The following is a 27656-nucleotide window of genomic DNA, read 5'->3' on the forward strand; positions in this document are numbered from 1 at the left end:
AATTGGAAGTGAAGAGGGATGAAGAGCCAAGGATGACTTCCAGATTCTTGATGTGGGCCTCTGAGTGGATAAGGCCATTTACTGTCCATGGGGAACACTGGGAAACAGGTTTGTGCAAAATATAAGCTCTAGCCTGACCTGCAGTGGCGCAGTGGGTAAAAGCATTGACCTGGAACACTGAGGTTGCCGGTTCAAAACCCTGGGCTTCCCTGGTCAAGGCACATATGGGAGTTGATGCTTTCTGTTCCTCCTTCTCTCTCTCTCTCTCTCTCTCTCTCTCTCTCTCTCTCTGTCTCCTCTCTCTAAAATGAATAAATAAAATCTAAAAAATAATAATAAATAAAACAAAATATAAGCTCTAATGGTGCGTTTGTGCTACCTGTGGAATATTCAGGAGGCAGTTGCTTTCTGTGCTCTGGAATTGAGACAGGTCTGAGTGAGCAACAGATTTGTAAATTGTCGGTATAGAGAGGGTCCTTAGGTCGTGGGAGTGCTTGAGGACATCTAGGGAAGTGCAAAGAGAAGGGCCCCAGAGCAAGTGGGAACCACGCATGGTCCCTGCTTCTCAAAGTACCCTCCCTCATGCAGTGGGGAAGCCAAACACTGAAGGAAGTCTCCCAACAAGGCAGACTGAGCTCTTCTGTACTTCAGTGAGGGATGGTCGAGAATTCTGGGCTCCGGAATCGGAGGGGGTTAGGCTAATTTGAGAGGCCAAGCGGGCTCCTGATATAATCCAGCTTCTAGGGAGAAACAGGAGACCCAAGCTGCAGTTGTGAAGTCTAACCACAAGGTGGAGCGTAAGCATCTCCTTGTGCCAGAGTTCCTCCACCCTGTGCGCGGCCAGGCCCAGAGCAGGAAGGAGGCTGTCCGAGGCTGGGAGGAAAGTGGTTGTCAATAAGAAAGGAGGCAGGCCTGAGTTTTTTCTTTACATTCAAGTCCAAAAGCAAACTCATTTTTTGAAAAGAGAGGGGAAATGTTGAGCTGGGGGAAGAGCAATATGCCAAGTGTGCCAAATGGGAGTCTATGTATGTTGGAACGTGAGCACCTATGTGTCAATATATGTAGTGTTCCCATGTTATATGTGTGTTTCCCATGAATGTCTCTGTGCATGTTGTGTGTACCATGTGCCTAGGGATGTCTGCATGTGTGCCCCATGCATATCCCAGGCCTCCACATGTGTGCATGTGTCCCAAAGTGGGACACCATGCAAGGTCCTCCTCCATGCCTCAAGTGAGGAGTCCCTCGGCCCTGAAGGAGAAAGGCAACAGAGTCTACAGCCATAATGTCCTTAAGTTTTTAGGAGGACCTTGTGAATGCTGTGTGAATTCAAATCAGCAACAGGCTATAGAGAACATCCTTCTCCCTGGTTAGCCATAAGCAAAATCACTTATTGATGAGATGACTTCCTTGGATTAAACCTGGGTTCTATGACCAGCTATTTAAGGCCATGCTCACATGAAGGCTTTCTATACAACTGCTCACTAGACTGAGGGATTCATAAATTCACCCACTCATTTATCATTTATTTAATAAGCATTCATTGAGCACCTACCATGCACCAAACCTAGTGCAGAACACGTTTTCTGTTTCTCCTTTCATCTTCTTGTGAAGTAGTCCATGAGGCAGGGAGGGAAAATTAGTTGCAGCTGCAAAGAGCCTGGAATGCTGGCTAGAGTGCTTCATTTTTTTTCCCTGAAGATGGGCCACAGGGAGCCCCAGTGAATTTTCAGTAGAGAGGTTACATGGTCTAGTCCAGGGGTCCCCAAACTTTTTACACAGGGGGCCAGTTCAGTGTCCCTCAGACCGTTGGAGGGATGCCACATACAGTGCTCCTCTCACTGACCACCAATGAAAGAGGTGCCCCTTCTGGAAGTGCGGCGGGGGGCCGGATAAATGGCCCTCAGAGGGCCACATGTGGCCCACGGGCCTTAGTTTGGGTACGCCTGATCTAGTCATTCCTGTTGCTAAATGGAATTGGAATTGGGTCAGAAGAGAGATGGATGAAGAAGGCAGGAGACCAGTTAGCGGGTTTGTAATAGTTGAGGCATTGGTTCTCAGACTTTATAGTGCTTCTGAGTCACTGTAGGCTTATTAAAACAGTTTGCCAGGCCCCACCCCCAGAGTTACTGATTCAGCTCTTTTGGAGTGAGGTCCAAGAACTGACACTTCTAAAATATTCCCAGGTGATGCAGGTAATGTTGGTCCAGGAATCACACTTTGAGAACTAGTGGTCTATCACAAAAAGTAAGGTAGTTTAAGGTGCTGATAGAGGGGTGGAGAGAGATGTTTAAGGGTTGTAAATGAATGCTCCATGAGGAGTAACTAAGTGGGGGGGGGTGTCAGAGTCTGGGATGACTCTATTTTTTATTTGAAGGATAGTAGTGACATTTATGGAACTACAGAACTCAGGAGGATCTGAAGATTGTTGTAAATAGGAAAAAAAGGTAGAAGCTTCAATTCTGAGGATGAATAACTGACATTAAGGGTGTGGGTTAAAAGAGAGGAAATAGAATAAAGACTGGGAAGTGACCAAAACAGGAGAATAAAGCTAAAAGGGGGTATGTTAAGCTGCCAAGAAGTAGGGTGTGGAAATCCAAGGAAGCCACTGGACAGGCAGTTTGTCCTGTCATTCTGGCCTTCCCAAGCCTGCAGGAGAAAGAAGGGGAGCCCCACAGTTGGGCATGGGCATTATCAACCTTGCTGTGCCGGACTTCTCCCAACCTGCATGCCATGCATTGGCACACAAAAACATGTCCTGGAGCCTGACTTCTGATGTCCTTTACTGAAGTTGAGGGTGGGGGTAAGAGTGGTCTTACCACAGACTCACACACCCACATATATAGACACACAAACAAACACACTCCTGACCTCTGATCTCTCCTGAGCACAAAGGTCACAGAGCTACCCAATTCTGCTTCATCCACCACTGTAGCTGCTGATATCAACTTCCAGGAAGTTAATGATGAATCTTTGGCTGTGTTAGCCTCCTCCTTTCCCACAGCCCTCCAGGCTGAGATGGCCGGAACTGAGCTCTGCCCCTACCATGTACCTCCTGGGATACCCCATGCAAGTCTCCACCATGTACATTTCATGGGTTAATGTTTTCTCCTCTACTTCCCTTTCTCCTTTAATCTATCTTGATGTTTTTACCTTTACGTTCTCATCTTCCACTTCAACGGCAGGGTCCTAAGAAAACATCTAGTCCTCTCTGTCCTCCCCTATTTTCTTGTTGTTCTTGAAGTTGCAAAATTGAGGTTTAAGGCCCTGGCCGGTTGGCTCAGCGGTAGAGCGTCGGCCTGGCGTGCGGGGGACCGGGGTTCGATTCCCGGCCAGGGCACATAGGAGAAGTGCCCATTTGCTTCTCCATCCCCCCCCCCTTCCTCTCTGTCTCTCTCTTCCCCTCCCACAGCCAAGGCTCCATTGGAGCAAAGATGGCCCGGGCGCTGGGGATGGCTCCTTGGCCTCTGCCCCAGGCGCTAGAGTGGCTCTGGTCTCGGCAGAGCGACGCCCCGGAGGGGCAGAGCATTGCCCCCTGGTGGGCAGAGCTTCGCCCCTGGTGGGCGTGCCGGGTGGATCCCGGTTGGGCTCATGCGGGAGTCTGTCTGACTGTCTCTCCCCGTTTCCAGGTTCAGAAAAATACAAAAAAAATAAAAATAAAAAAATTGAGGTTTAAGAGGAAAGGGATTTGCCCAGGATCACAGGTCAATTGAAGTCAGGATGAATTCTAGGTACCTGAGTCTCAAGCAACACAGCCTAAGAATAGAAATTTTGAGCACTGAGTAGGGCTGGAATCAGATTACCCTCAGTTCTGCCTTGATTAGCTGTTTGACCTTGGACAAGTCAGTTCACCTCTGCCTCATTTTCCTCACCTGAGACTAGGGATGATAGGGCTATCTCACTGGACTGTGAGTGCTAAATAGCTCAATATTCATAAAGTACTTAGCACAGAGTCTGGCACACACTTATAATCAATGTTTGCTGCGACTATTTCTACTATGCCCTGGTCTGAACATCCAGCATTTTTTAAAGTGGGTTTTTTTTTAATTTATTGATTTTAGAGAGAGAGAAAGGTGGAGAGAGAGAGAGAGGACTCAGTTTATTTTTCCACTTATGTATACATTCATTGGTGGATTCTTGTATGTGCCCTACCTGGAATTGAACCCACAACAGCATATGTGGAAGATGCTCTAACTAATTGAGCTACCCAGCCAGGGCTCTCCTGGTCTTTTTAAAAACACCTTCCTTCTGCTTTCCTAATTCTCATTTCCCTTAGCATTCCTCTCATTTCCTTTTCTTTAATCCCTGTCCCTATTTCTCTCAGCAGGGCAAAATTGGGTTTTGGGAAAAGAAAGATGGAGTAACTACAGAGACTGGAATATGCTTGAGAGCCAGCCAGTACCTACCATGGGAACACACAACCTGAGTATGCTAGCACAAGGACCACATACGTCCACACAGTGTCACTTACACAAGTGTCATTTACTCAACAGGTCCACATTCAATCAGCCTCAGTCCTCCTGGCTTTGGAAACATTGTAAACCCTCAGGTGGAGCTCACATCCAACCCAAGTCCAGGTAACACTGACCAGATTGTGTCTCCAGCTTCCTCAGACTCCAGCTTGCCACTGGAATTAGCAACCCCTGGGAAGCCTGAGGTAAGTGGGTACCCTAAGAGGAGCTTTGATCTGGAAGCATTGAGAGAGACTGTGATGCCCCCTGCACACACACATACACACACAAGCACTCACACAGACACTGACACATGCATGCACATAAACTGGTGGGCTTGAGACTGCAGCTCACAAACTTCTTCCACATCCACAGTCGGTGAGATGGTTAAAAGGACAGATACCCATTTTACAGACAAGGAGGCTGAGGTCAAAGAAGAGTGGTGCTTTGCTCAAAGACGAAGAAGCAATAAAGTTTAGACTCAAACCTAGGGCCCCTGTGTCGCAGCCTTGAATCATCTTTCACAGCAGCTGGGAGCAGAGGCGGATTAAGGTCGGTTGAGGCCCCGGGCACAGAAGAAAATATTGGGCCCCTTACATTAGAAAAAAAGTGTAAAGTTGGGGCTTTGCGGGGCCCTTCCGAAGTCGGGGCCCAGGGCGCGCGCCCGGTGCACCCGCCGTTAAATCCTCCTACATTAGGAGACCCGCGGGACGCGGGTCTAATTCACGACGCGTTATCCACCCGGTGGGGTCGCGCTAAAGCCACGCCTCCCCCAGAGCTTTCGCTGGTGAGAAGGAAGAAAGCGATCTCCGCGTGTCTCTTTAATGCGCGCCCCCGGAGGCCCAGCGCGCCCCCGCCACTATAACTAGAGTGCATGGAGCAGGCTGCGCTCAAAGAAGAGCGGGCGCTGGGCACCCGTAGTCCGACTTTTCCAAGTACGATCACAGTCCATCCGGCCCACCTCCCGCCCCCATGGACTCTCCCGGGGGCGCCCACACTTGAGGACCCGTCACCCGCTGGGTTCCGGGCTGGGTTGCACCCCACCGCCGCCAGTGACCCTAGTGGGCCGGGCAGGCTCCCGCACCTCTTCCCGCAGCGCTGGCCGTCGGGCGAGGGCTCCGCTGCCGCCACGCCTCGCGCCCCACGCTACCTGCCCCATGCTAGTGCACACTTACTCCCCCATGGTGAGTAGTCTCCGGTCCCGGGGCGTGGGACAGCGTGAAGCTTGAGTGCTGAACCTTCCGGACCTCCTCCTCCAACGAAATCTCGGGGGGAGGGGCCTCAAGGACTCCGCCAGCTAAGAATGGTGAGCGCAGGAGACCGCTGTCCCCAGCCCGAGGCTCCTGCGCCCGCAGGTCACTCAGACGTAAACCCCCGGCCCCGGGAAGCGGGTAGGACGGCAGCTGGACCCATGCGAGCTGTCCAGGAGGAGGGTCCTTTTGGGCTGAACTCCTTTCAACTGTTGGTGGATAGCCTAACGCGCCCTTCTCCCTTCCCAGGAGCGCCCCGACGGGCTGGGCGCAGCGGCTGGAGGGACCCGCCTGTCGTCTCTGCCTCAGGCGGCCTACGGGCCGGCGCCGCCGCTCTGCCACACGCCAGCCGCTGCCGCTGCCGCCGACTTCCAGCCGCCCTACTTCCCGCCGCCCTACCCGCAGCCGCCACTGCCCTACAGCCAGGCGCCCGACGCCACCGCGGCCTTTCCCCACCTGGCCGGCGACCCGTACGGCGGCCTGGCGCCCCTGGCGCAGCCACAGCCTCCACAGGCCGCCTGGGCCGCGCCCCGCGCCGCCGCCCGCGCCCACGACGAGCCGCCCGGCTTGCTGGCGCCGCCCGCCCGCGCCCTGGGCCTAGACCCTCGCCGCGACTACGCCGCCGCTGTGCCCCGGCTCCTGCACAGCCTGGCCGACGGCGCGCACGGCCTGGCCGACGCGCCTCTCGGCCTTCCCGGGCTGGCGGCGCCGCCCGGCTTGGAGGACCTGCAGGTGAGGCCGGAACGGCCCGGGATTGGCCAGGACCTGCCGCGGTGATTTAGGGCTCTGGCTGGAGACAGAGCAACGAATACCAGAACCCGACTTTTCTCCCTGCCTGCCACTTCTCCCTCACGATTCCAAGGATGCGTCCCACGTCCTGGGTTAGATGCTTCCTGGCCATTAAGGCGGCCTGGCACTGAGTCTATGCGCGGTGTCTGGATGGCGGCAACCTTCAGTGGAGTAAATGGGAAAGGGTTGAGCTACTGCTCTCCCTCTTCGCTGGGCCTTTTAGGGCATCCGTGCACAGTCCTGGTCTGTTAGGGCAGTCTGTGCCTGGCGCAAAGAGAAGCAGAGGAATTGCCTAAGATTTTAAATTCCCTTATAGCACCGTGAGGTACCCGGGGCCAAGGTCGGCTGCACAGATGGTGCCTACCCTTGGTGAATCCTGGTCCCGCCTGTGGCCGCCCAAGGCTATAGTGGTGCGCAAAGGGAAGAGCAGACAGGACTGGGACCAGGGACAGCGGGAACTTGGGAAGCGACACGACACTAGGTACACAAGCGCCCTTACACCGCCTCTCCTATTTGCAGGTCATGGATGAGTCCGGAATGAGCCTCCTGGACCAGTCCGTCATCAAGAAAGGTAAGGAATGGTGTGCATCCGCCAGGGCAGAACCGGGCGAGATGGTGCAGGCCCTGGGCACGAAGACCCATTTTCTTCCTTCATGGAGCGTGTCTCCGGTGCGTCACTGGGCTCGGCGCACTCTTCCTGGCCCAGTAAAGGAGCAGTGGAATCTGGGGAGCCAGGCCAGAGCTTTGGCAGGCTGTGCAAGTTGGTGAGTTGGCCCCAGAGCCTGCGGCCTGGGGTGGGCAAAATCCATCAGTTCTCACTCGGTTTCCCTCTACCCCCAGTCGAGCCGCACAGGGACCTAGCGTCTCCCTACCGAGGGGAGGGCGCTCTTGTGGATCTGAAGTTAATTTGCAGAACGAGTTAAACCACTTCCCTAATTCCTAAGAGGTGAGAATGGGGGTGCTGTTCCCACGAATTTCGTTAAATGATTTCCACACTACAGTTTTACCAGTTGCCAGTCTGGCAAGCGATTTCTGCCCCTTCCTTCTCATAGGGCCTTGGAGGGTAATGGGGGAGGAGGAGTTGAATTTCTGTGGGGAATTTTCTCTGCAAGCGGGTCTCTTTTGGCATCTAGGATTAGGGGAGTTGGTGTGTGATATCGTAAGTTAGGCTGTGTGCTGAAGGGTGAGGGCCTGCCTGCTTCTGGGTGTCTGTGAATTCGGGTCCTGTACATGCCTGTATGTTCCTTTCCTAGGTGTCTTTCTGGTATTTCTTGGTGTGTGTGTTTCCATTGCTGTGTGTGGTGTGAGTTAGTGTATATTTCTGTGTGCTCGGGGACCTCTGTGTGTGTGTCAGGGTCTCAGTTGTGTCCCAGAATTTGACCTTTGGTTCTGAGAATCTCTAAGCACGTGAGGGTCATTCCCTGTGTATTCTCAGTGGTATTTGTGTCTCTGGACTTGTAAAAGCCAAGGATTTGAGACCTGCCCTCAGTGGATTTTTCAGTTTAAGGACCAAGTTCTGGCTGTGTCAGGAAAAGGAAAGAAAGAAACAGATTCTGAGGGTCCAAACCTTGGGTGGTCTCCTTAGGTTTGGGGCAAATGCAGAGCAGGAATCCGGAGGGACAGACAGTCCCTGGTGCCTGAGGCTGGCACCACTTCCGTGGGATTTGGCTCAAGTTGTTTTTCAAGAGTGAATTCAACCCCAGGCTCTGTTTCCAGCAGGGGCTGGGGCTGGGGCTGGGGCTGGAGGTGGGCGATGGGGGCTGGACTTCCAGGAACTGGACCACCAAAAATATGTGTGGGGGGGAGGAGGAAGCTGAAGGGACAGGCCTCTTGGAACTTGGGGGAACAACGTTCCAGGTATTGGGGCTGTGTCACCCGGAGCTAGAATTTGGGAGGACCCTGGGAGCCCCGCTGCCTGAAGTTAGAGTGGAGGTGTGCACTCAGGACCCAGCTCTTTGGGGCAGGCCCTTCTTTGGCTTAGTGGACTTTTTTGAACTGGTTGGAAGAAAGGGTTCGGTCAACCTAGAGATATGATCATCGTCACAGCCCCCACTTCCTGACTCTTGCCCTGACTGGAGGGTCTGGGGGACCTAGGCTCACTGACTCCTGGGGAAGACCATCCCCCTGCATTTTGGGAAGGAACTTGGGGACCTCTGCCCTGGGGAAGAGTAGAAAGATCAGCTGGTGCTCTGAGTACCTTAAGCCCCAATCCCCAGACCAGAGCAAGGAGGGAAGACTGGCTGCGAGGGGAGACTGGGGTTGCCCCAGAGTTGGTTTCTTTTAAGGGACATTAGCTTCCACAAATTCCCGGGTCCTAGGTGTGCTCAGGAATCCCGAAGGTGATGCCAAGAACACCACGAGTGTAGCCAGGATGGCCCAGAGTGCTGCTGTGCTGGCTGAGGGCAGGCGGGGTGGGGGTGTGGGGAGGCAGATGTTGTGTGGTGCGGTGCGGGGTGTTGCCGGCACTCGCTGCACCACAGTGTCAGCAGGTCCCTGGCTGAATGCAGCGAGGTGGAGTGCTGGCGACCTGAGCTGGGACTGCGCACTGAGCACCCCCCGCCCCGGACGTCAAGTCACAGCCTGGAGAGCTGCGGATAAGGTGTGTGTGTGTGTGTGGGGGGGTGACAGCCAAGGGGCTACCTTTGGAATGGAAGTGCCTGGTCCCAAGCCAGGAGCTTGGCTTTCTACTGACGCAGCGGGCCTTTGGTCGAGAAGAGAGGCTCAGTGCCGGCTCATTCAGGCTTTGCAAACGTGAGGGCAGTGCTGGTCCCTGGAGGTCCCGACCTCGGGGTGTGCATGGTGTGCAAATGTGCGGGAACCGCTTTGGCTAAACAGGTGGTCTGGCTGCAGCCCTGCTCCCAGCGGGCAATTTTCTCTGCTGTCACCGCAGTTCTCTGGTCACGCCACCAACTCCTTGGGGGCCGTGAGTTAGTGACCTTCTTTGCCCTCAGGCGCTTCCGACCGACATCGGGAACCTCTGTCGAGTGCTGAACTCCTCCTGCACTTGCATGGCAGCTGTGAGGACCCCATTCCCACCCGGGCCCTGGTTTATGGAAAGTTGATCTTGGCTAGCTGATTCCTCCAGCTCGCACAGGCCCTGGGGGGAGGGGCAGCTGTGCAGAGGACGGTTAGAATCCATGGGGCACCACTGGGAGGAAAGGCTAGAAGTCCCCACCGCTCACACCTTGGTTGTAAAAGTTTCACTGCTCCAGGCATTCGTCCTGGAGGGGAGGGGCGGTAAAGCCCCCGCCCGACCACACACTTGCAGGTCCGCAGCCGCTTGCACCCAAGGTGTGGGTTAGATGGCAGATGGGGCCAAGGCCAACCTGAGAAGAAGTGGGGGCTCCATTTTCTGCTCACATTTGTCCCTTCCAGTTTTGCAACCTGTCCTAGGGGCACAGAAAGCAGTTGGGTCTGGTGAGGAAGGCAGACCTGGACAGGAATACTTTTCAGCTGAGAAGGGCAGTGAGAGGGCCTGGATAGGTCGCCCAGAGGAGGAGCAGTGAATGCCTGAGGTTGGGAGTCTTCCCGGAAGAGACGTTAGAACTGAGCTCCCTAGGCACCCAGTGGGTGTTGAACGGATGATTGATGGGTTTTGAAGTCTGAGTGCATTGGAAGAGGAGGTGTATAAAGGGCCCAGCAGCTTTCACTGCACTAGCCTCAGCTTGTGGAAATGCCCTGTGGAGGGAAAAGCCAGACAGGTTAAAAAGGTTAAAAATCTCCATGGGTTTCAGTTTATACAGTCAAAGCTGGAGGGGGGGTGGTTTGCGGATGAGAACTGCAACAGTCCTTCTGCCCTCCGGAGGAGAGTGGGCTGCCTAGTGGGGGTGGGGGGTCTCTCTCTGGTGGGCTCCACTGTCCAGTCCCGGGGCGTCTCTGAGGTAGGCAGTAGCTGATATACACAGTCACCCTCTCCTCTGCTCCCCTGGGGGATGGCAAGGGTCTAGGCTTCCAGGTGAATCTCCAAGCAGGGCCAGGCTGAGGGTGAGGTTCTGACCCCGAGACAAGATTTATATACATAATGCAATATTTTAAAATAAAAATACAAAAATCCATGATAAAATAACAAAATTTTACATAAAGACAGGATCTGACCCTGCACTTGCACAACCCTGCCTCACTGAAGAACCAGTGCCCATGCGCAGTGTGGAGGGCACCTCGGGAGAGAGTGGTAGGAGCATTATTTAAAAGAAACCCTGTGGCAGTTGGTGAGAAGAAAACAACCAGCAGGTCCCACTGGGGGAGATGAGGAAACTCAGGTGGGCCGGGAAGAGGGCTACTGCCCCTTCTGCCTGCCTTCCTCCTGCTGTCCGCCTCACCCCCACCCTGCCCTTGAATAGTGGTGCTCTAAATGTAGTCCAAGGAACTATGTTTATCAGAATCCTTCAGAGTACTGGTTAAAAATGCAGATTGCTGGGGTACCACCCCACATCTACTGAATGAAATCCCTGGGACACCCTGGAACTTGCCTTTTTTTTTTTTTTTACCAATTTATTAAAGTAAACTTTATTTTTATTTTATTTTATTTTTTTAGAGCTACAGAGAGAGTCAGAGAGAGGGATAGATAGGGACAGACAGACAAGAATGGAGAGAGATGAGACGCATCAATCATCATTTTTCGTTGTGACACCTTAGTTGTTCATTGATTGCTTTCTCATATGTGCCCTGACCGTGGGCCTTCAGCAGACCGAGTAACCCTTTGCTTGAGCCAGCGACCTTGAGTCCAAGCTGGTGAGCTTTGCCCAAACCAGATGAGCCCGCGCTTACGCTGGCAACCTCTGGGTCTCGAACCTGGATCCTCAGCATCCTAGCCTGACGCTCTATCTACTGCGCCACCACCTGGTCAGGCGAAGTAAACTTTATATACCTAGAATTCACCCATTGTAAGACTATAATTAGATGACTTTTAGTAAATTTATAGTTGTATCATAACATTCATTTTTAGACATTTCTATCACCCCCCAAAATTCCTTCATTCCCATTTGTAGTTAATCTCCATTCCCACCCCAAGCCCTAGGCAACCACTGATCATCTTTCTGTCTATAAATTTTCATGTTTTAGGCCTGACCTGTGGTGGCGCAGTGGGATAAAGCGTCGACCTGGAAATGCTGAGGTCGCTGGTTCAAAACCCTGGGCTTGCCTGGTCAAGGCACATATGGGAGTTGATGCTTCCAGCTCCTCCCCCCTTCTCTCTCTCTGTCTCTCCTCTCTCTCTCTCTGTCTCTCCCTCTCCTCTCTAAAAAAATGAATAAATAAAAAATCAAATAAATAAACCTTAAGATAAAAAAAAATTTTTTTCATGTTTTAGATATGTTGTATAAATGGAACATATACATATGCATGCTTTTGCATATAGCTTCTTTTAGCATAATGTTTTGAGGTTCATTGTGTTGTAGCATGTATAAGTAGTTCTTTTTTTAAAATTGCTGAGTACATACTCAATTGTATGGATATAATGCATTTAAAAAGATTTTATTTATTGCTTTTACAGAAAGAAGAGGGGAGGTGGAGCAAGAACTATCAATTCATAGTTGCTTCACTTTAGTTGTTCATTGATTGCTTGTCATATGTTCAAACTTGTGACCTCAGCATTCCAGGTTGATGCTCTATCCACTGCATCACCACAGGCCAGGTGTAGCACATTTTTATTCATTCATCAGTTGATGAACACTTGGTGTTTCCACTTTTGGATTATTATGAATAATATTGCTATAATCATTCACATACATGTCTTTGTGTGGACGTACTTTTTTGTGTTTGTGACAGAGACAGAGAGAGAAGGACAGATAGGGACAGACAGACAGGAAGGGAGAGAGGTGAGAAGCATCAATTCTTTGTTGAAGCACCTTAGTTGTTCATTGATTGCTTTCTCATATGTGCCTTGACTGAGGGACTACGGCAGACCAAGTGAACCCTTGCTCAAGCCAGCGATCTTGAGCTCAAGCCAGTGACCGTGGGATTATATCTGTGGTCCCATGCTCAAGCCAACAACCCCTGCGCTCAAGCCCAGTGACCCTGGGTTTTTGAACCTGGGTCATCAGGCCAGTGCTCTATCCACTGTGCCACCACCTAAGGTGAACATGCATTTTCATTGCTCTTAGGTAAATTCCTAGGAGAGGAAATGCTGGATTTTATGATGAGTTTGTGTTTAATTTTTTAAGAAAATGCCAAGCTATTTCCTAAAGTGACTGTTTTACTTTGCATTCCCACTACCAATGTGTAAGGGTTCCAGTTTCTCTACATCCTCACCTATACTTGATATTGTCTATCATTTTAATTATGTCATCCCAGTAGTATCTCAGTATAGTTTTAATTTGCATTTTTCTAATGATGATGTTGAGCACTTTTCCATGGGCTTATTGAGCCATGGAATGGCTTATGAGTCATTCATACATCATTTCTAGTGAATGTCTATTTATATATTTTGATGATTTTATAATTGGGTTGTTTATCCTATTATTGAATTATATGAGTTCTTTATATATTCTGGATATACATCCTTGATTGGACATATGATTTCCCAATATTTTCTTCAAGTTTGTGGTTTGTGTTTTAATTTTCTTAATAGTATTTTTTCTTTTTCTTTTTCTTTTTTTTTCCGAAGTGAGAAGTGTGTGTGTGGGGGGGGCAGGCAGACAGACTCCCACATGCCTCCGACCAGGATCCACCTGCATGCCCACCAGGGGGCGATGCTCCACCCATCTGGTGCACTGCTCCACTGCAACTGGAGCCATTCTAGCGCCTGAGGCGGAGGCCATGGAGCCATCCTCAGTGCCTGGGTCAACCTTGCTCCAGTGGAGCCTTGGCTGCAGGAGGGGAAAAGAGAGACAGACAGAAAGGAGAGAGAAGGGTAGAGAAGCAGATGGGCGCTTCTCCTGTGTGCCCTGGCTGGGAATCGAGCCCAGGACTTCCATACGCCAGGCCAATGCTCTACTGCTGAGCCAAGTGACCAGGGCAATAGTATCTTTTGAGCTGTAAAAATTTGCAATTTTGAAGAGTCCAATTTATCATTTTCTTTTATGGATTCTGCTTTTGGTATTGTATCTAGGAACTCTTTGCCCAACCCAAGGTTGCAAAGATTTTCCTCCTATGTTTCCTCTGGTGGGATTTCTATTTTAACCAGCTGTCTGGGACAGTCTGTTGCATACTCCCCAGATTCAATGATCAGACCATTTTCTACCACCTGTGGATAATGTATAGACATGTGTGAGCATCCTGTCTGACAAATGAATAACTAGGAGCTCTTGTATCTGTAGGAGTGTGCAGTGTATGTGAATGGCTTCTGCTTGTGTGACCAGGGATACTGTGACTAGACACTTCCACTTCAGGAGTCACTGTGATGTGGGAGACAAACCCGTGACCCTACTTTGCAATCTGTTCTAGCTTAATTCTATGAATATCCCTTTCTCAGGCTGCCTGCTTCCCTCACCTTAGGTTCCATCACTCTTTTTTTTTCTTAGTTATTGATTCTAGAAAGACAAGGGAAGGGAGAGAAGGAGAGAGAGAGAGAGAAACATTGATTTGTTTCACTTACTCATGCATTCAGTGGTTGATTCTTATATATGCTCTGACTGGGAATTGAACCTGCAACCTTGTCTTATTGGGACAAGACTCTAATGAACTGAGCTACCCAGCCAGGGCAAGGGTTCCTTTCCTCTTGCCATTTTTTTTTTTTTTAGTAGTTTTTATTTTTTTATTTTTATTTTTATTTTTTTTTTTACAGAGGCAGAGATAGACAGGGACAGACAGACAGAAACGGAGAGAGATGAGAAGCATCAATCATTCGTTTTTCGTTGCGCGTTGCGACTTCTTAGTTGTTCATAGATTGCTTTCTCATATGTGCCTTGACCGCGGGCCTTCAGCGGACCGAGTAACCCCTTGCTGGAGCCAGCGACCTTGGGTCCAAGCTGGTGAGTTTTTTTTTGCTCAAGCCAGATGAGCCCGCGCTCAAGCTGGCGACCTCGGGGTCTCGAACCTGGGTCCTTCCGCATCCCAGTCCGACGCTCTATCCACTGCGCCACCACCTGGTCAGGCTCCTCTTGCCATTTTTTAAAAATTAATTAATTTTTGTGACAGAGACAGAAAGAGAGATAGAGAGAGGGACAGACAGACAGGAAGGGAGAGAGATGAGAAGCATCAATTCTTTGTTGCGGCACCTTAATTGTTCATTGATTGCATTCTCGTATTTGCCTTGACCCAGGGGCTCCAGCAGAGCAAGTGACCCCTTGCTCAAGCTAGTGACCTTTGGGCTCAAGCCAGCGACCATGGGGTTATGGCCATGATCCCACTCTCAAGCCAGCAACCCCGCACTCAAGCTGGTGAGCCTGCGCTCAAGCCAGCAACTTCGAGGTTTTGAACCTGGGTCTTCTGTGTCCCAGTCTATTGTACCACTGCCTGGTCAGGGTCCTCTTGCCATTTTTTTTGAGGAAAGAGGCTCTGAGGAAAATGGGAAGGACAAAAGGAAGCAGCAAGATCTCTCATTCATACACACAGACACATCTCCACCTGTCATGCACCTACACTCAGCTGCACCTATGTTTCCATAAATCTGGAATATAGTATGTTTAAATTTAGCAACAGGAGCAAAAGCACTTGCAGATATCCATATGCATGCTGCCACATTCCTGCAACACTCGAGGAAGATAGAGACTGTGTGTTCATAGCTGAGGTTCGGTATTTGTTGACTGAGTAAGTGTGCATATGCACACTCTCATCCTCATTGTTCTCGCTCTGGCAGGGAATATAATTTTTGCAGTCATTTTTGTGAAACACATGTGGTCACCATGTCACTGTTTGCATACAAACAGCCTCATGCAGCCTTAGTTTCTCTCCCCTCTCACAAGATCTGGCCCCAGGTTTGTTTGTTGAAGATTTTTTTTAAAGATTTTATTTATATAGCCCTGACCAAATAGCTCACTTGGTTGGAGCATCATTCCAAAACATAGAAGTTGTCAGTTCAATCCCTGGTCAAGGCACATATAGGAACAGCTCGATGTTCCTAACTCTCTGGCTCTCTTTCTGCCTCTCAAAAAAAATGTTTTTTATTTATTTATTAGTTTTACAGAGGAGTGTGGGAATGAGAAGTATCAACACATAGTTGCTTCACTTTAGTTGTTCATGGATTGTTTCCTGTATGTGCCTTGACTAAGCAAGCCCAGGGTTTCAAAACATTGATTTCAGCATTCCAGGTCGATGTTCTATTCACTGTGCAGCCACAGGTTAGGCTGGCCCCAGGTATTTTTGTTGTTGTTGTTTGCTTGCTTGTTTGTTTGTTTTAGCAAGAGAGACAGAGGGACAGGTAGGGTCAGACAGGAAGGGAGAGAGATGGGAAGCATCAGTTCTTCATTGTGGAACCTTAGTTGTTCATTGATTGCTTTCTCATATGTGTCTTGATGGGGGCAGGGGGCTCCAGCTGAGCCAGTGACCCTTTGCTCAAGCCAGCGACCTTGGGGTCATGTGTATGATCCCATGGTCAAGCCAGCAACCCTGCACTCAAGCTAGTGACCCCACGCTCAAGCCAGTGACCTTGGGGTTATGAACAGGTCTGAGAGACACTGGGGTGAGAGGTGGAGCTGGCTTCTATTACATGTCCAGTGCCAGTGTGTCTGTCCAGTCAGGACGTCCTTGTTCTTCACTCTGGGAGAGGGCTGAGTTAGGGTAAGGTGACTGAGGCAGGTTCAGGCAACAGCAGGATCAGAGCCCTGTTAAAAATTTTGATATTTTGTCGGCATGGGCTTTTTCATTAATTTTTTTAATACTGCATAAAAATACTATTTATCTTGGGGGGACAATGTGGTATGTAGAGGGTGTTATATTGAGTCAGTCACTTGAAACCATGTCAACACAATAAATTAAAAATAAAAATTTTAAGTTAAAAGAATAACTCAGAATAAAAAAAAGACTATCTTGATTACTGAGATTTTTTTCAGTGCCTCCTTAAATTAATAAACAGTTTTTATTGTTTATTTTATTGAATTTAGAGAGAAAAGAAGCCATGGTTGGGTCAGTGGTAGAGTGTCAGCCTGGTGTGTGGATGTCCCCGGTTCGATTCCGGGTCAGGGCAAACAGGAGAAGCGCCCATCTGCTTCTCTACCTCTCCCCCTCCCCCTCCTCCTCTCGCTTCTCTCTCTCTCTCTCTCTCTCTCTCTCTCTCTCTTCCATGGCTTGATTGGAGTGAGTTGACCCTGGGTGCTGAGGATGGCTCCATGGCCTCTGCATCAGGTGCTAAGAAGAGCTTGGTTGCTGAGCAACTGAGCAACGCCCCCAGATGGGCAGAGCATCACTCCCTAATGGGCTTGCTCAGTGGATCCCAGTCAGGGCACGTGTGGGAGTCTGTCTCTGTCTCCCCAACTCTCACTGAATAAAATAAATATTTAAAAAAAGAGAAAGGAAGGGAGGGAGAGACAGACAGACAGAGAAAGGAACATTGATCTGTTCCTTTATGTGCACTGGCCGGGGATTGTACAGACAACCTCTGTGCTTGGGGATGATGCTCTAACCACCTGGGCTATCTGGCCAGGGCGTGCCTCCTAAATTTTGCACTCCAGGATAGTGTCTCATTTGCCCCACCCTAGTTCTGGTCCAGTTCTGAGACAAGGAACCAGCCTGGGGTGGGATGTGTGTGCTGCTCATTTTCTCTACCTCCCCCAGCTTTCAACTTCTCCACTCACCCTCATCCATGACCTTTTGACCCTTCTCTGGTGCCTGAAATGGGGACCCAGGGAGGAAGGGCAATTTTACTATTAGATGCTATCAAAGGGATGGGGCTTCCCCAGCACCCGGCCCCCACACCTGGGCTGTGGGCCATCATCACTCTTTTTCCCACTTCAGATTTCAAAGGCCCTTGCCTCACTCACTCATTCTACATTCGCTGGCAGGCACTTGTGCCAAGACTCTGCCCTCAAGGCACTCCTAGTTGGTGGGGACAATGGGAGTAGAAGCAGACAGGAAGTTCAGGGTGTAGGAGAGGGATCAGGGGTGAGAGGGAGCTGGGTGGAGGGCCCAGGGAGCTTTGCAGTGGCGGTGGTGCCTGAACTGAAGCTTGGGAAGAAGGGGCCCTGAGCTGGACTGTGAGCAGTTCTCATGCTGGTGGCCCCACATCCCAGTCGCACTTTATACATGTTCTGTTTGGCCTGTGCTGGGTTTTTCAATGTTTGAGTCAGTTGTCAATGTTGAAAAAAAAACAGATTTAATATGGAAATCCAGAATTCTGGTCTCACTGGCAACAAACAAACCAGGAGTTCTGGAATGTTTGTACGTCTAACACAGTAACAGCCAAGAGCAGCTTTATACAGGGCAGAGCCCGTCACCTGTCACCGCATCTCGCTGACTTATGTTACCTGTTGTGCTTCCCCTTTCAAAGTCTAGAGCTGTGCTGTCCACTCTGGGAGCCACTAGCCACATGGGGCTGTTGGGCACTTGAAATGTGGCTAGTCTGCATTAAGATAAGCTGTAAGTGTAAAATATCATTGGATTTTGAAGACTAAGTATAAAGAAAAAATGTAAAATAGCTCATTAGTTATTTTTAAAATATTGATTATGTTTCAATGATAATATTTTTATATATTGGGGTAAATAAAATATATTAAAATTAACCTTACATGTTTCTTTTTACATTTTTTAAAATGAGGCTACGAGAAAATACAACTTTCCGTATGTGGCTCATGGTATACTTCTGTTGGTCAGTGTGGGTCGAGAGGCCAAAGGATAAATGGGGGGCCAGGCAAGAGGGGTAGGCACAGCCAGGCCCCAAAGGAGGGAGAAGTGGGGCGTGATGGTGGTAAGGATATGAACTTTGGAGTCCATGATCAGAGCTCATGCTCTTTATTGCTATGCCAGAATTTTGTGTCTTCACTTTGAAATGAGATGGATAATGTCATCCTCTCTGTGGAGCTGTTCATGTAAAGCAGTGGTCCCCAACCTTTTTGGGGCCACGGACCGGTTTAATGTCAGAAAATATTTTCAGGGACCGGCCTTTAGGGTGGGATGGATAAACGTATCACGTGACCGAGACAAGCGTCAAGAGTGAGTCTTAGACGAATGTAACAGAGGGAATCTGGTCATTTTTAAAAAATAAAACATCATTCAGACTTAAATATAAATAAAACGGAAATAATGTAAGTTATTTATTCTTTCTCTGCGGACCGGTACCAAGGGTTGGGGACCACTGATGTAAAGCACTGGGTATAGAGTCAGTGCTTCCTGAAGGATAGGCGACCTCATTTCACCCAGCTACAGAGCTGGGATGTGTTTCTCTGGGAACTGACCAGACACAGAGCAGTTTTAGGCTGGAGGGTGATGTCTGTTTCAGAAAGATCCCTCTGAGACCTGGCAATTTGGCTCAGCAGTAGAGCATCAGCCCAGCATGTGGAAGTCCCAGGTTTGATTCCCAGTCAGGGCACACCGGAGAAGTGCCCATCTGCTTCTTCAGTTACTGATCTCTCACTATGCTATGTGAGAAGCCTCAGAACAACCCACAAGGGGGCTATATTTATTATTCCCATTCTTATCTCTTATCTATCCCTCCCCCTTATCTCTTCCTCTCTCTCTTCTCCTCCCACAGCCATGGCTCAAATTAAAAAGTTGGCCCTGGGTGCTGAGGATGGCTCCATGGCCTTGCCTCAGGCACTGAAATAACTCAGTTGCCAAGCAATGGAGCAGTGGCCCAAGATGGGCAGAGCATCATCCTCTAGGGGGCTTGCCAGGTGGATCCCAATTGGGGCACATACGAGAGTTTGTCTCTCTGCCTCCCTGCTTCTCCATCTCTTACTTAATGAAAAAAAAAATTCCTCTGGAGCAGGGCAGGGAGACCAGAGCAGGGGCTGTACTGATATCAGGCAGGACATAAGTGACTGCATATATGGAGAAATGAAGACCGCAGGACATGGTGATGGGTGGGATATGGTGGGAGAGGGCATTGTGGAGGGTGTCACTGGGTTTTCTGGCTGGAGGTGAGGGAAGAGGGACGGGAGCATCCACATCCAGAAAGGGAAAAGCTAGAGGGGCTCTGCCAGGCCAGAGTCCTGTCAGCCTTGTCTGCCTGTGTGTTCCCGAGGCCGCGCACAGCTCCTGGCACACAGAGGCTCAGCAAATACATACTTGCTGAATGGCTGGAGGGCTAAGAGCACTGTCTTTGAGACCACAATTCAGGGTTTGCTGCTGGTTCTAAGTCTACAGCTGTGTGATCTTGCATTATTCATCTCTCTAGGCTTCAGTTTTCTCATCTGTGAAATGGGAATAATAAATATAGCCCCCTTGTGGGTTGTTCTGAGGCTTCTCACATAGCATAGTGAGAGCTCAGTAACTGTTGACCACAGACTCCCCACTTGATTCCCTCTCAGCACACAGACCTGCCTTCTCTATCAAGGCTCTCACTTCCTTGAAAGAAGATAAGCCCCAGGGGAAGTATCAATTATTCTCCTTTCCCTGAAGCTAAGCAGGAAGATGGAGGTTAGACTGCAGGAAGAACTTCCTTTTAGAGCCAAAGGTATCCAAGTACATTTTAGAAAATCAGCTTCTCAGATTCCCTTCCCTGCCCCTCATAGATAATTAGAGAGCATTTGGAGGAGGGGGCTATAGGGTGTGTCTCTTTATTCCTGGTCTCCTTGAGCATCTCAGAGTGACTTGGCAGGAAGGGGCCAGGGTTGGAGGCCTAATGGGGCCATAACCTCTCTGCCACCTCACTACAAGGGGACCACAAGTGGGCAGGGGACTCCTTGTGATGGTGCAGATCTGCCTGGGCCCTGCCACAGGGACCCAGGAATCCTGCCTCCAGCTCAGACTCCATTTCCTCATTTTCAACTCCCTCTCTGGTCACACACGCCCAAACTCCAGGAGTCTGCTGGAGCTGTTTGAGTTTTAACAGAGAACCAGCCTGGCTCAGTGAATGGAACATAGGTTCAAGAACCAGACCGCTCTGGGTTCAATTTCCATCCCCCCATTAGCTGAGTGAACTTGGGTGAGTCACATTAACCTCAGCGTGTCCCACTTTCTTCCTTTGTAACGCAGGGATAGTACAACCATCCTCTGAAAAATGCTGGGACACTTAGATGTGTAGTGTGTGCACAGTATGGAGCGTGGTGCCCCACACACAGCTGGTGTGTCACCAGATGCTCGCTCCACAGCTGGCCAATGCCTGTGGTCCTGGCTCAGTGTTGTCTCTCTCTCCCTTGCTCTTGCTTCTGCTTCACAGTCCCCATCCCCTCCAAAGCCAGCAGCCTCCCGGCCCTCTCACTGGCCAAAGACAGCCTGGTTGGCGGCATCACGAACCCCAGTGAGGTCTTCTGCTCTGTGCCAGGCCGGCTCTCGCTGCTCAGCTCCACATCCAAGTACAAGGTGACAGTGGGGGAGGTCCAGCGGCGACTCTCGCCTCCCGAGTGCCTCAACGCCTCACTCCTGGGTGGTGTCCTTCGCAGGTAGGAAGGCCAGCCCACACCTCCCTGCACAGTGCCTGGGTCAAAATCCGTGGTCATTTCCGACCTCCTCAGGGGATCAGAGAGGGGCCAGCCTCAACCCGGGCTTCAGGGTCATCTACGCCTCAGTCTCCCTGGGGATTGTGCTGCTCGGAGGGCAGGCCCAGGTCCCCAGCAGCAACCGCAGGTCTGTGGCCTTGGCGGTGGCGCGTGGAAGAGGAACAAGCCTAGACATAGGGAAGGGTTGGAAGGCTCACCCACACTGGGCAGGATGGACAGGCTGGGTCTGGGGAAGAGAGAGTGCCAGCTCCACCCCCTCCTCTAGGAAAGGGACCCCCAGGACACAAAGCCTGTTCCCCGTGGAACCTAGGCCTCTCTGGTGTGTCTGTTTTGGAGTCCAGTTATCTTCTAGTTGTGTGTCTGTCTTTCTCTATGCATATCTTTGTGCCTGGGTCGGGTATTTTCGCTTCGGGGCTATAAGTTTTGGTGTGTCTGAGGATGGTGTGTGCATGCGTGTGCATACATGAGTGCATGTTGGTGTAGGGGTTTGCCGGGAGGATATGTGTCCATAAACGTGAGCTTCCTGTGTTACGTTTAGTGGGATGTGTTGGCTAGAGTGTGTCCTGCCCTGTGTGAATGTGGTTGCATGTACATCTGGAACTAGACATATGTATGTTTTGATGTCTGTACCTCTGGGCGGGCTGCATTTGTGCAGGTGTGGGGTTATCTCCTTATTCCTGGTCTCTATGAGCACCCCAGAGGGGACTGTCTGAATCTGTGAGTGTCTGTGCATGTCCCCGGGATCCTGACTTGGTATGCACATTTGTCTCTCTATTCCTATGTGTCGTGGGGTGTCTGAGTGTGTGTATTTCTGTGTATGTCTGTCTCCTTTGGGGGGGGTGTTTATTCTTGGCCATCAGTGTGTGCTCATCTGTGTATGTAGCTGTATGTGTCTGTGTCTGCTTGTCCCAGTGCATCTCTGCATAAAGGTCTGTGTGTCCTGGGTAGCTGTGTATGGCCTAGCTGGCATGCTAAGGTGCCCCTTCCTGGGATGTCCTGCTATTGAGAACATTAAGGAGAAATGAGGGGCTCTGGAGCTGGATGCTAAGTCCCTTGACCCCCCCCCCATCTTGGCTACAGAGCCAATGAGGTTAAAAGGAGGTTGGGACCAGGCTGAAAGAGGCCCCAGACTGTTCCCAGGGCCACACGCAAGCCTCAGCAGGGGTTGGTGGAGGCAGCAAGGTCACTTAGCCTGCATGCTTCTCACTCATCTTCATATTGTGTGTCTGTCTCTCTCTGTGCATATGAAGGGCCAAGTCCAAGAATGGTGGCCGGTGCCTGCGGGAACGGCTGGAGAAGATTGGGCTCAACTTGCCAGCTGGCCGCCGCAAGGCCGCCAACGTGACGCTACTGACTTCACTGGTGGAGGGTGAGTGAGGCCTGAGGGTGGGTGTTAGTGCAAACACGAGGGGACCTGTGTCATCCAGTGTGACTACATGTGACTGTCTCTAATACAGGAGGGTGTTTAGTCACATGTTTGTTCTGTCATGCATAAGTGATGTGTGTGACATTTGTGTATAGACTTTGTATGTGCGTGCACACACATGCACGTGCCTATGCAGTAGAGAGCATGTCTGCATGTGTTTGTGTGGTGGGGAGAAGTGGCCAGTGTTTGGATGAGGTAAACGGGTGACAGGGTTAAGTCCCTTTCCTGGAGGTTGGTGACTGTGGGCCTGGTCATCTCGAGCTCAGACTCTGGGCTACATGGCAGGATCAGCTCCCATCCCTGAACTCAGAGCCCAGCCCTGGTGGTCCCAAGGGAGGGCAGCAGGATCGGGCTGCAGGGGGAAATTGGAGGACAGCACCTATAGAGCCAGGTGGGGCAGGATGGGCGCTGGCCAGCACGTCAGAGGCCCACGGTGGTGCTCCAGGCTGATCTGTCTGCCTCTCCTCCCTCCAGGAGAGGCCATACACCTGGCCCGAGACTTCGGCTACATTTGTGAGACCGAGTTCCCAGCCAAGGCAGCTGCCGAGTACCTGTGCCGACAGCACGCTGACCCTGGGGACGTGCACAGCCGCAAGAACATGCTGCTGGCTGCCAAGTAAGCGAGGGTGCAGTGTAGGCACTCTTGGACGCCATGCGCAGGCTGTCGTGGGTGCCGTGAACAGGCACATGCAGATGCAATGCACAGACACAAGACTCCAAGCATGGGCACAGATGAGACCACACACAGCACACCTAGACTCACTGCTGTGCATGCTGCAGAGCACACATGGACATATATGAACATATCTGGGTTCTATGAATCAGCAAAAAGGGTTTCACAGACAGGCTTACTGCATATTCTGTGCCACAGCCCCATACACTGCCCATGCACCACCAGCCCTGGTCTTACCATGAGTCTGAGTTCTCATGGTCTTGCTCCTGCTGCTTGAGCCTTACCCATCCACCCTTCTGTTCCAGTGACTTCCATGAGGGCATCAAGCCCACCCAGGCCCCAGGTTGATCACCCCTCGTCCTTACTTCACATTTACCCGCTCTGCAGCTCCTGCTGGTGCCTCCCTCACCACTGTTCTCATGCTGCCACCTCTACTCTGGTTGCCTCATCTCACTCCCAGACTTCACTCTAGCAGCCCACTGTTCCCTCAGACTCCCTGCACATGCACTGCCCCCACCCAAGAACCTTCAATGGCTCCCACTGCTACTGTATTGATTTTCAAACTAGGTCTGTGGGGATGTTTTGGGGTCTGTTTAATGAACTGGTATTCCAGTAAGATTTAGTTTCTAGAAAGAATCCCATTGCAAGAAGAGACAGAGACGGAGAGAGGTAAGGAGTAAAAATAAAAAATTTGAAAACCACCAATCAGTAGGGTAAAAGTCCAGACTCCTTTGAGTGGCCCACTATCAGGCCCACACAAACCCCACCCTGCCCAACTGACGTACTTGCTCTCTCCTACCCTCCTATCCTTGGGCTTGCTCTCCTGCTTAGAACACCATCCAGAACGCCCATCTAATGCTGTCTTTCAAATCACAACCCCACCCTCGCCTCTTTGAGGCTTCTCAAGCCCCCTAGACAGAAGTGGAATCGCAGACTCAAAGGACTTCCATGATGCATGGGACCTTTGAGGCTGCTCATATTGTAGATGGAGAAACACATCGGGGCTCACGTCGCTTATTAACCAGCTAACTCACCAAACACTTCCCGGGTCCCACTCACGTCTAAGAGGCTGACTTAGTTCTGTGGTGAGATGAAGGTGAGACACGAGTGATTCCCCTACCTGCGCCACACACAAGATGCAGAAAGAAACAATAATGGCGGCAAGCTGGAGCTGGACCCAGGTCTCGGCTTAGGCGCTCGGGCAGGTCATCTAACCTATCTGAAACCGGTCTCCTCATCAGAGGATGGGGATGGTAATGGCAGTGCAGACTGATTGTGAGGATTGAGATGATACACTTGGAACAGCATCGAGGCCTCAGTTTATGTTCACTGTGAGCTATTATTCTAATTATTCAAGGCAGATTCTAGATTGTTCCCTAATAATTTCAAAGACAAGGCTCTTATGAAGCACTGGGTGTTTGGGGTGGGAGTGAGACAGGGAGAGGGGGTCGAGGAGAGCCTCCTGGGTATGGTAGTACAGCTACATGGACAGGTGGTCCACAGGAAGGGAGATCTAGGGTACTGGCATGTACTGTTTACCAGTTGTGTGATATGGGACAAGTCAGATAATGTCTCTGAACCGTAGCTTCCTTTTCTATAAAATGGGTATGATCATTATTTGCAGACTATTGGCAGGGTCAATCATAAATTAAAAATAAAAATACAAATACATACATATATATATATATAAAAAGTGTCCAGCACATGTGGGTCCTTCTCTGGGCTCAGACTTTTGACCTCTAACCTCTGACCCTCCTTCCCTCACCAGGCAGATCTGCAAGGAGTTTGCAGACTTGATGGCTCAGGACCGCTCGCCCCTGGGCAACAGCCGCCCAGCACTCATCCTGGAGCCCGGAGTGCAGAGTTGCCTGACACACTTTAGCCTCATCACCCATGGCTTCGGCGGGCCAGCCATCTGTGCTGCCCTCACTGCCTTCCAGAACTACGTGCTGGAGTCACTCAAGGGACTGGACAAGATGTTTCTAAGCAGTGAGGGCAGTGGGCATGGTGACACCAAGGCTTCAGAGAAGGATGCCAAGCATCGGAAATAACCGTTTCCTTGGCCCCACCCCTAAGGGGCTCCCAAGGCCTGCAGTGAGGTCTTAGCTCCTGGGGGTGGATCTGAAAGGATTGAAAGGTGGGGTCGGAGTCAGGCCAGAAAGAGAGCATTCATCCAGAAACTCCTGTTAGGGGCCTGGGTTGGAAAAGGTGGGGGTGGCCTCTCTGTGGTGGTTTGTTGATAAGGGCCCAGTTGTCTGACCCTGGATTGCTGAGCGTGTGTTTGAACAGGAAATGGCCATGGAAGAGCCTGGTTCTTGGGGTGAGCCCTGCCCATTAGGGTGCTTGGGAAGTAATGGGTGCTCCTAGGGTCCAAGTCCTTGCTACTTTTACTGATGGCAGAGGGACTGTTAACAAACCAATGGTGCTACTGAAGAGTTGGCATCTGTCATTCCAGAATCTCTGCCCCCACAATAAAGGGCTGGCAGGAAAACCCTAGTGGGCTCTTTGGGCCCCTCCTACTCTTGGAAAGAAGTGGACGGGGGGGCCTCAAGGAACAAAGACAAAGCACAAATTTCAGAACTTGAATCCAGGCTGCACTTCAGTCCTGTCATTGTCTGTCCTATTTATTTATGTGTGTTATAATTAAATTTGAAAGTTTAAAAATGTCCAGTGCAACTTATTTTTCCCAAGGAGTTGAGGACCTTTGTTTCACTGTTTTCTGCTCACACACTGAGATGTTCATCTGGACCAGGATGGAGAGGATGCTTTTGCTCACAAAGGGCTGTTGGGGGGTGGCAGGAGGGAAGAAAAATGTATCAGGGACCTTGAGGTTGTCACTGGGATTTTGTATTCGCGGTTGTTCCTCCTGACCCTGCCAGTCAATCCAACTCTCAGAATGCTTTCTCGTTCTCTTAATAAAATCTTTTCATTGGATGTGAAGTCCTCCCCTGTCCGCCTTCAGCCCAGACCTGGATTTGCCTCGCAAGAGGCCCTGGGACTTAGGAAGAGGGGTTACAGTGGGGTGGGACCTCTAAGGGGGAGTCAGGAGAAGGGGGCTGGGTGCACCTGTGTGAAATGGGTACAGCTGGTGGGTCTGTCTGGTTTGTCAGTGTGGCTTTTAGTTCTGTGTGTGAAGTGACTCCTGGGTCTGTATGTATATATTATTGTGGCTTGTGGGCCTGTGTGTGCATGTCAGTCATAGATGGTGGGTCTGCGTGTGTGTCAGTGTGAATGCTTGTGGCTATGTGTGTATGTGTATGTTTTAAGCCAATTCTAAACCAGCTCTCCTGTCTTCTTAAGGATGTCACTCTTCAGGCATCTTTTCTTTCCTGTTTCATCAATCTCTGAATAGTTTACTAGATAATTCCCCAAAGCAAAATGGTCTAGGACCCCGTACCTTACAAAACATAAATCCTTTCCCTATAGATTTCCCTTGCAGTAAAGTTCCTGAAAGATTGCTAGGCCCCTAACCCCATTCCCTCACCCCAAACTCACTCTCCAGCCCACTTCAGTCTGGCTTTTGTCCCCACCAGTCTGGCAGTCCACTCAGACACGTCACCGATGGCCACAGTGTCAAATCCATAGGCCCCTTTTCTGGACTTAGCAGCATTTTACATATTTGACCCTTGCTCTTCTCTGTTTCCTGGTTTTCTGGATCTCACTGGTTCCAATTTTGGCTCTTTCTCTACTTGGCTCTGTCAGCCTTCCTTGGGACCTTCTTCCTGAACTTCCAGGTTTAGATGTACAACTGTCTGTGTGATGTCTCCACTGGATTGTCTAACAGGCATCTGGAACTGATGTCTGAAATGGAGTACTCGACTCAAGTACTGAAATCTTGACCTCCACACTTTCAGTAAATGGCATCACTCTCTACCCAGTTACTCAAGCGAGAAACTGGGGAGTCATACTTGATTCCTCCCTACACCCTATCCATCAGAAAGCCTGTGCTCTTCCACCTGTGCTGCCACCACCCTCGTCCTCTGCACCACTGCAAGCCTTCCCACTGGGCTGTCTGCACTGGCACACCCTCACACTAAAGCCCTGCCAGGATCTGGCCTTTGTTTACTTCTTCAACCTTATCTTATACTGTTCTCTTCGTCACTCTCTTTGCTCCAGCCACACAGATTTCCTTTCTGTTCTTCAAACCACCACTGCTTCATGCCTCAAGGCCATTGCACTCACGGTTCTCTTTGCCTAAAATGCTCTTCCCTCAGTCCTTGGCAGGTCTGTTTTCAGAGACAGATGTTGAATGCTCTGCAAAAGTGAAGGGAACATGGGGTCTAGCATCATCTTTCAGGGTAAAGGTCCAAAGATGTGATTTCTCTTTAAAATAACTTTCACTGACTCAACCCACCCATATAAAAGGAGAAATGGAGAAAGGCTGGAAGTATGCTCTGCTTTAACGAAGGTCCAGGGTCTGGCAAGAGACCTTCAACTACTAAAATTATTTTAGACTATGGGACGTTGAGGGGATTAAAGAAATAACAGACATATTAGCCGTTAAACAATGTCCAGCACATAGCAACAAATCAATAAAATGTTGTGCCTGAGCAGGTGGCGGTGCAGTGGATAGAGCGTTGGACTGGGATGCAGAGGACC

General features: G+C 50.4%; 1 protein-coding gene across 1 annotated transcript; it reads left to right on the plus strand.

Moving 5' to 3' along the window:
• Positions 1 to 5605: 5605 nt before the first annotated feature.
• Positions 5606 to 25818, plus strand: TFAP2E (transcription factor AP-2 epsilon). The gene is made up of 7 exons (XM_066372103.1): positions 5606 to 5632; positions 5948 to 6430; positions 7007 to 7058; positions 20679 to 20901; positions 22209 to 22327; positions 22859 to 23000; positions 24826 to 25818. Exons 1-7 carry the CDS (start codon positions 5606 to 5608, stop codon positions 25106 to 25108), a joined length of 1329 nt encoding a protein of 442 aa, XP_066228200.1. The 3' UTR covers positions 25109 to 25818.
• Positions 25819 to 27656: the final 1838 nt, after the last annotated feature.

This window comes from Saccopteryx leptura, chromosome 3 (assembly GCF_036850995.1).
Source record: "Saccopteryx leptura isolate mSacLep1 chromosome 3, mSacLep1_pri_phased_curated, whole genome shotgun sequence".
NCBI classification, from domain to species: Eukaryota; Metazoa; Chordata; class Mammalia; order Chiroptera; family Emballonuridae; genus Saccopteryx; species Saccopteryx leptura.

What these genes read in the sequence shown, in the direction of transcription:
- TFAP2E (XM_066372103.1), top strand. Translation starts at nt 5,606, where the DNA reads ATGCTAGTGCACACTTACTCCCCCATG. An exon ending in TGCACACTTACTCCCCCATG is followed by an intron (nt 5,633 to 5,947) that starts GTGAGTAGTCTC and finishes CTCCCTTCCCAG; the next exon opens with GAGCGCCCCGACGGGCTGGG. An exon ending in CTGGGTGGTGTCCTTCGCAG is followed by an intron (nt 20,902 to 22,208) that starts GTAGGAAGGCCA and finishes GTGCATATGAAG; the next exon opens with GGCCAAGTCCAAGAATGGTG.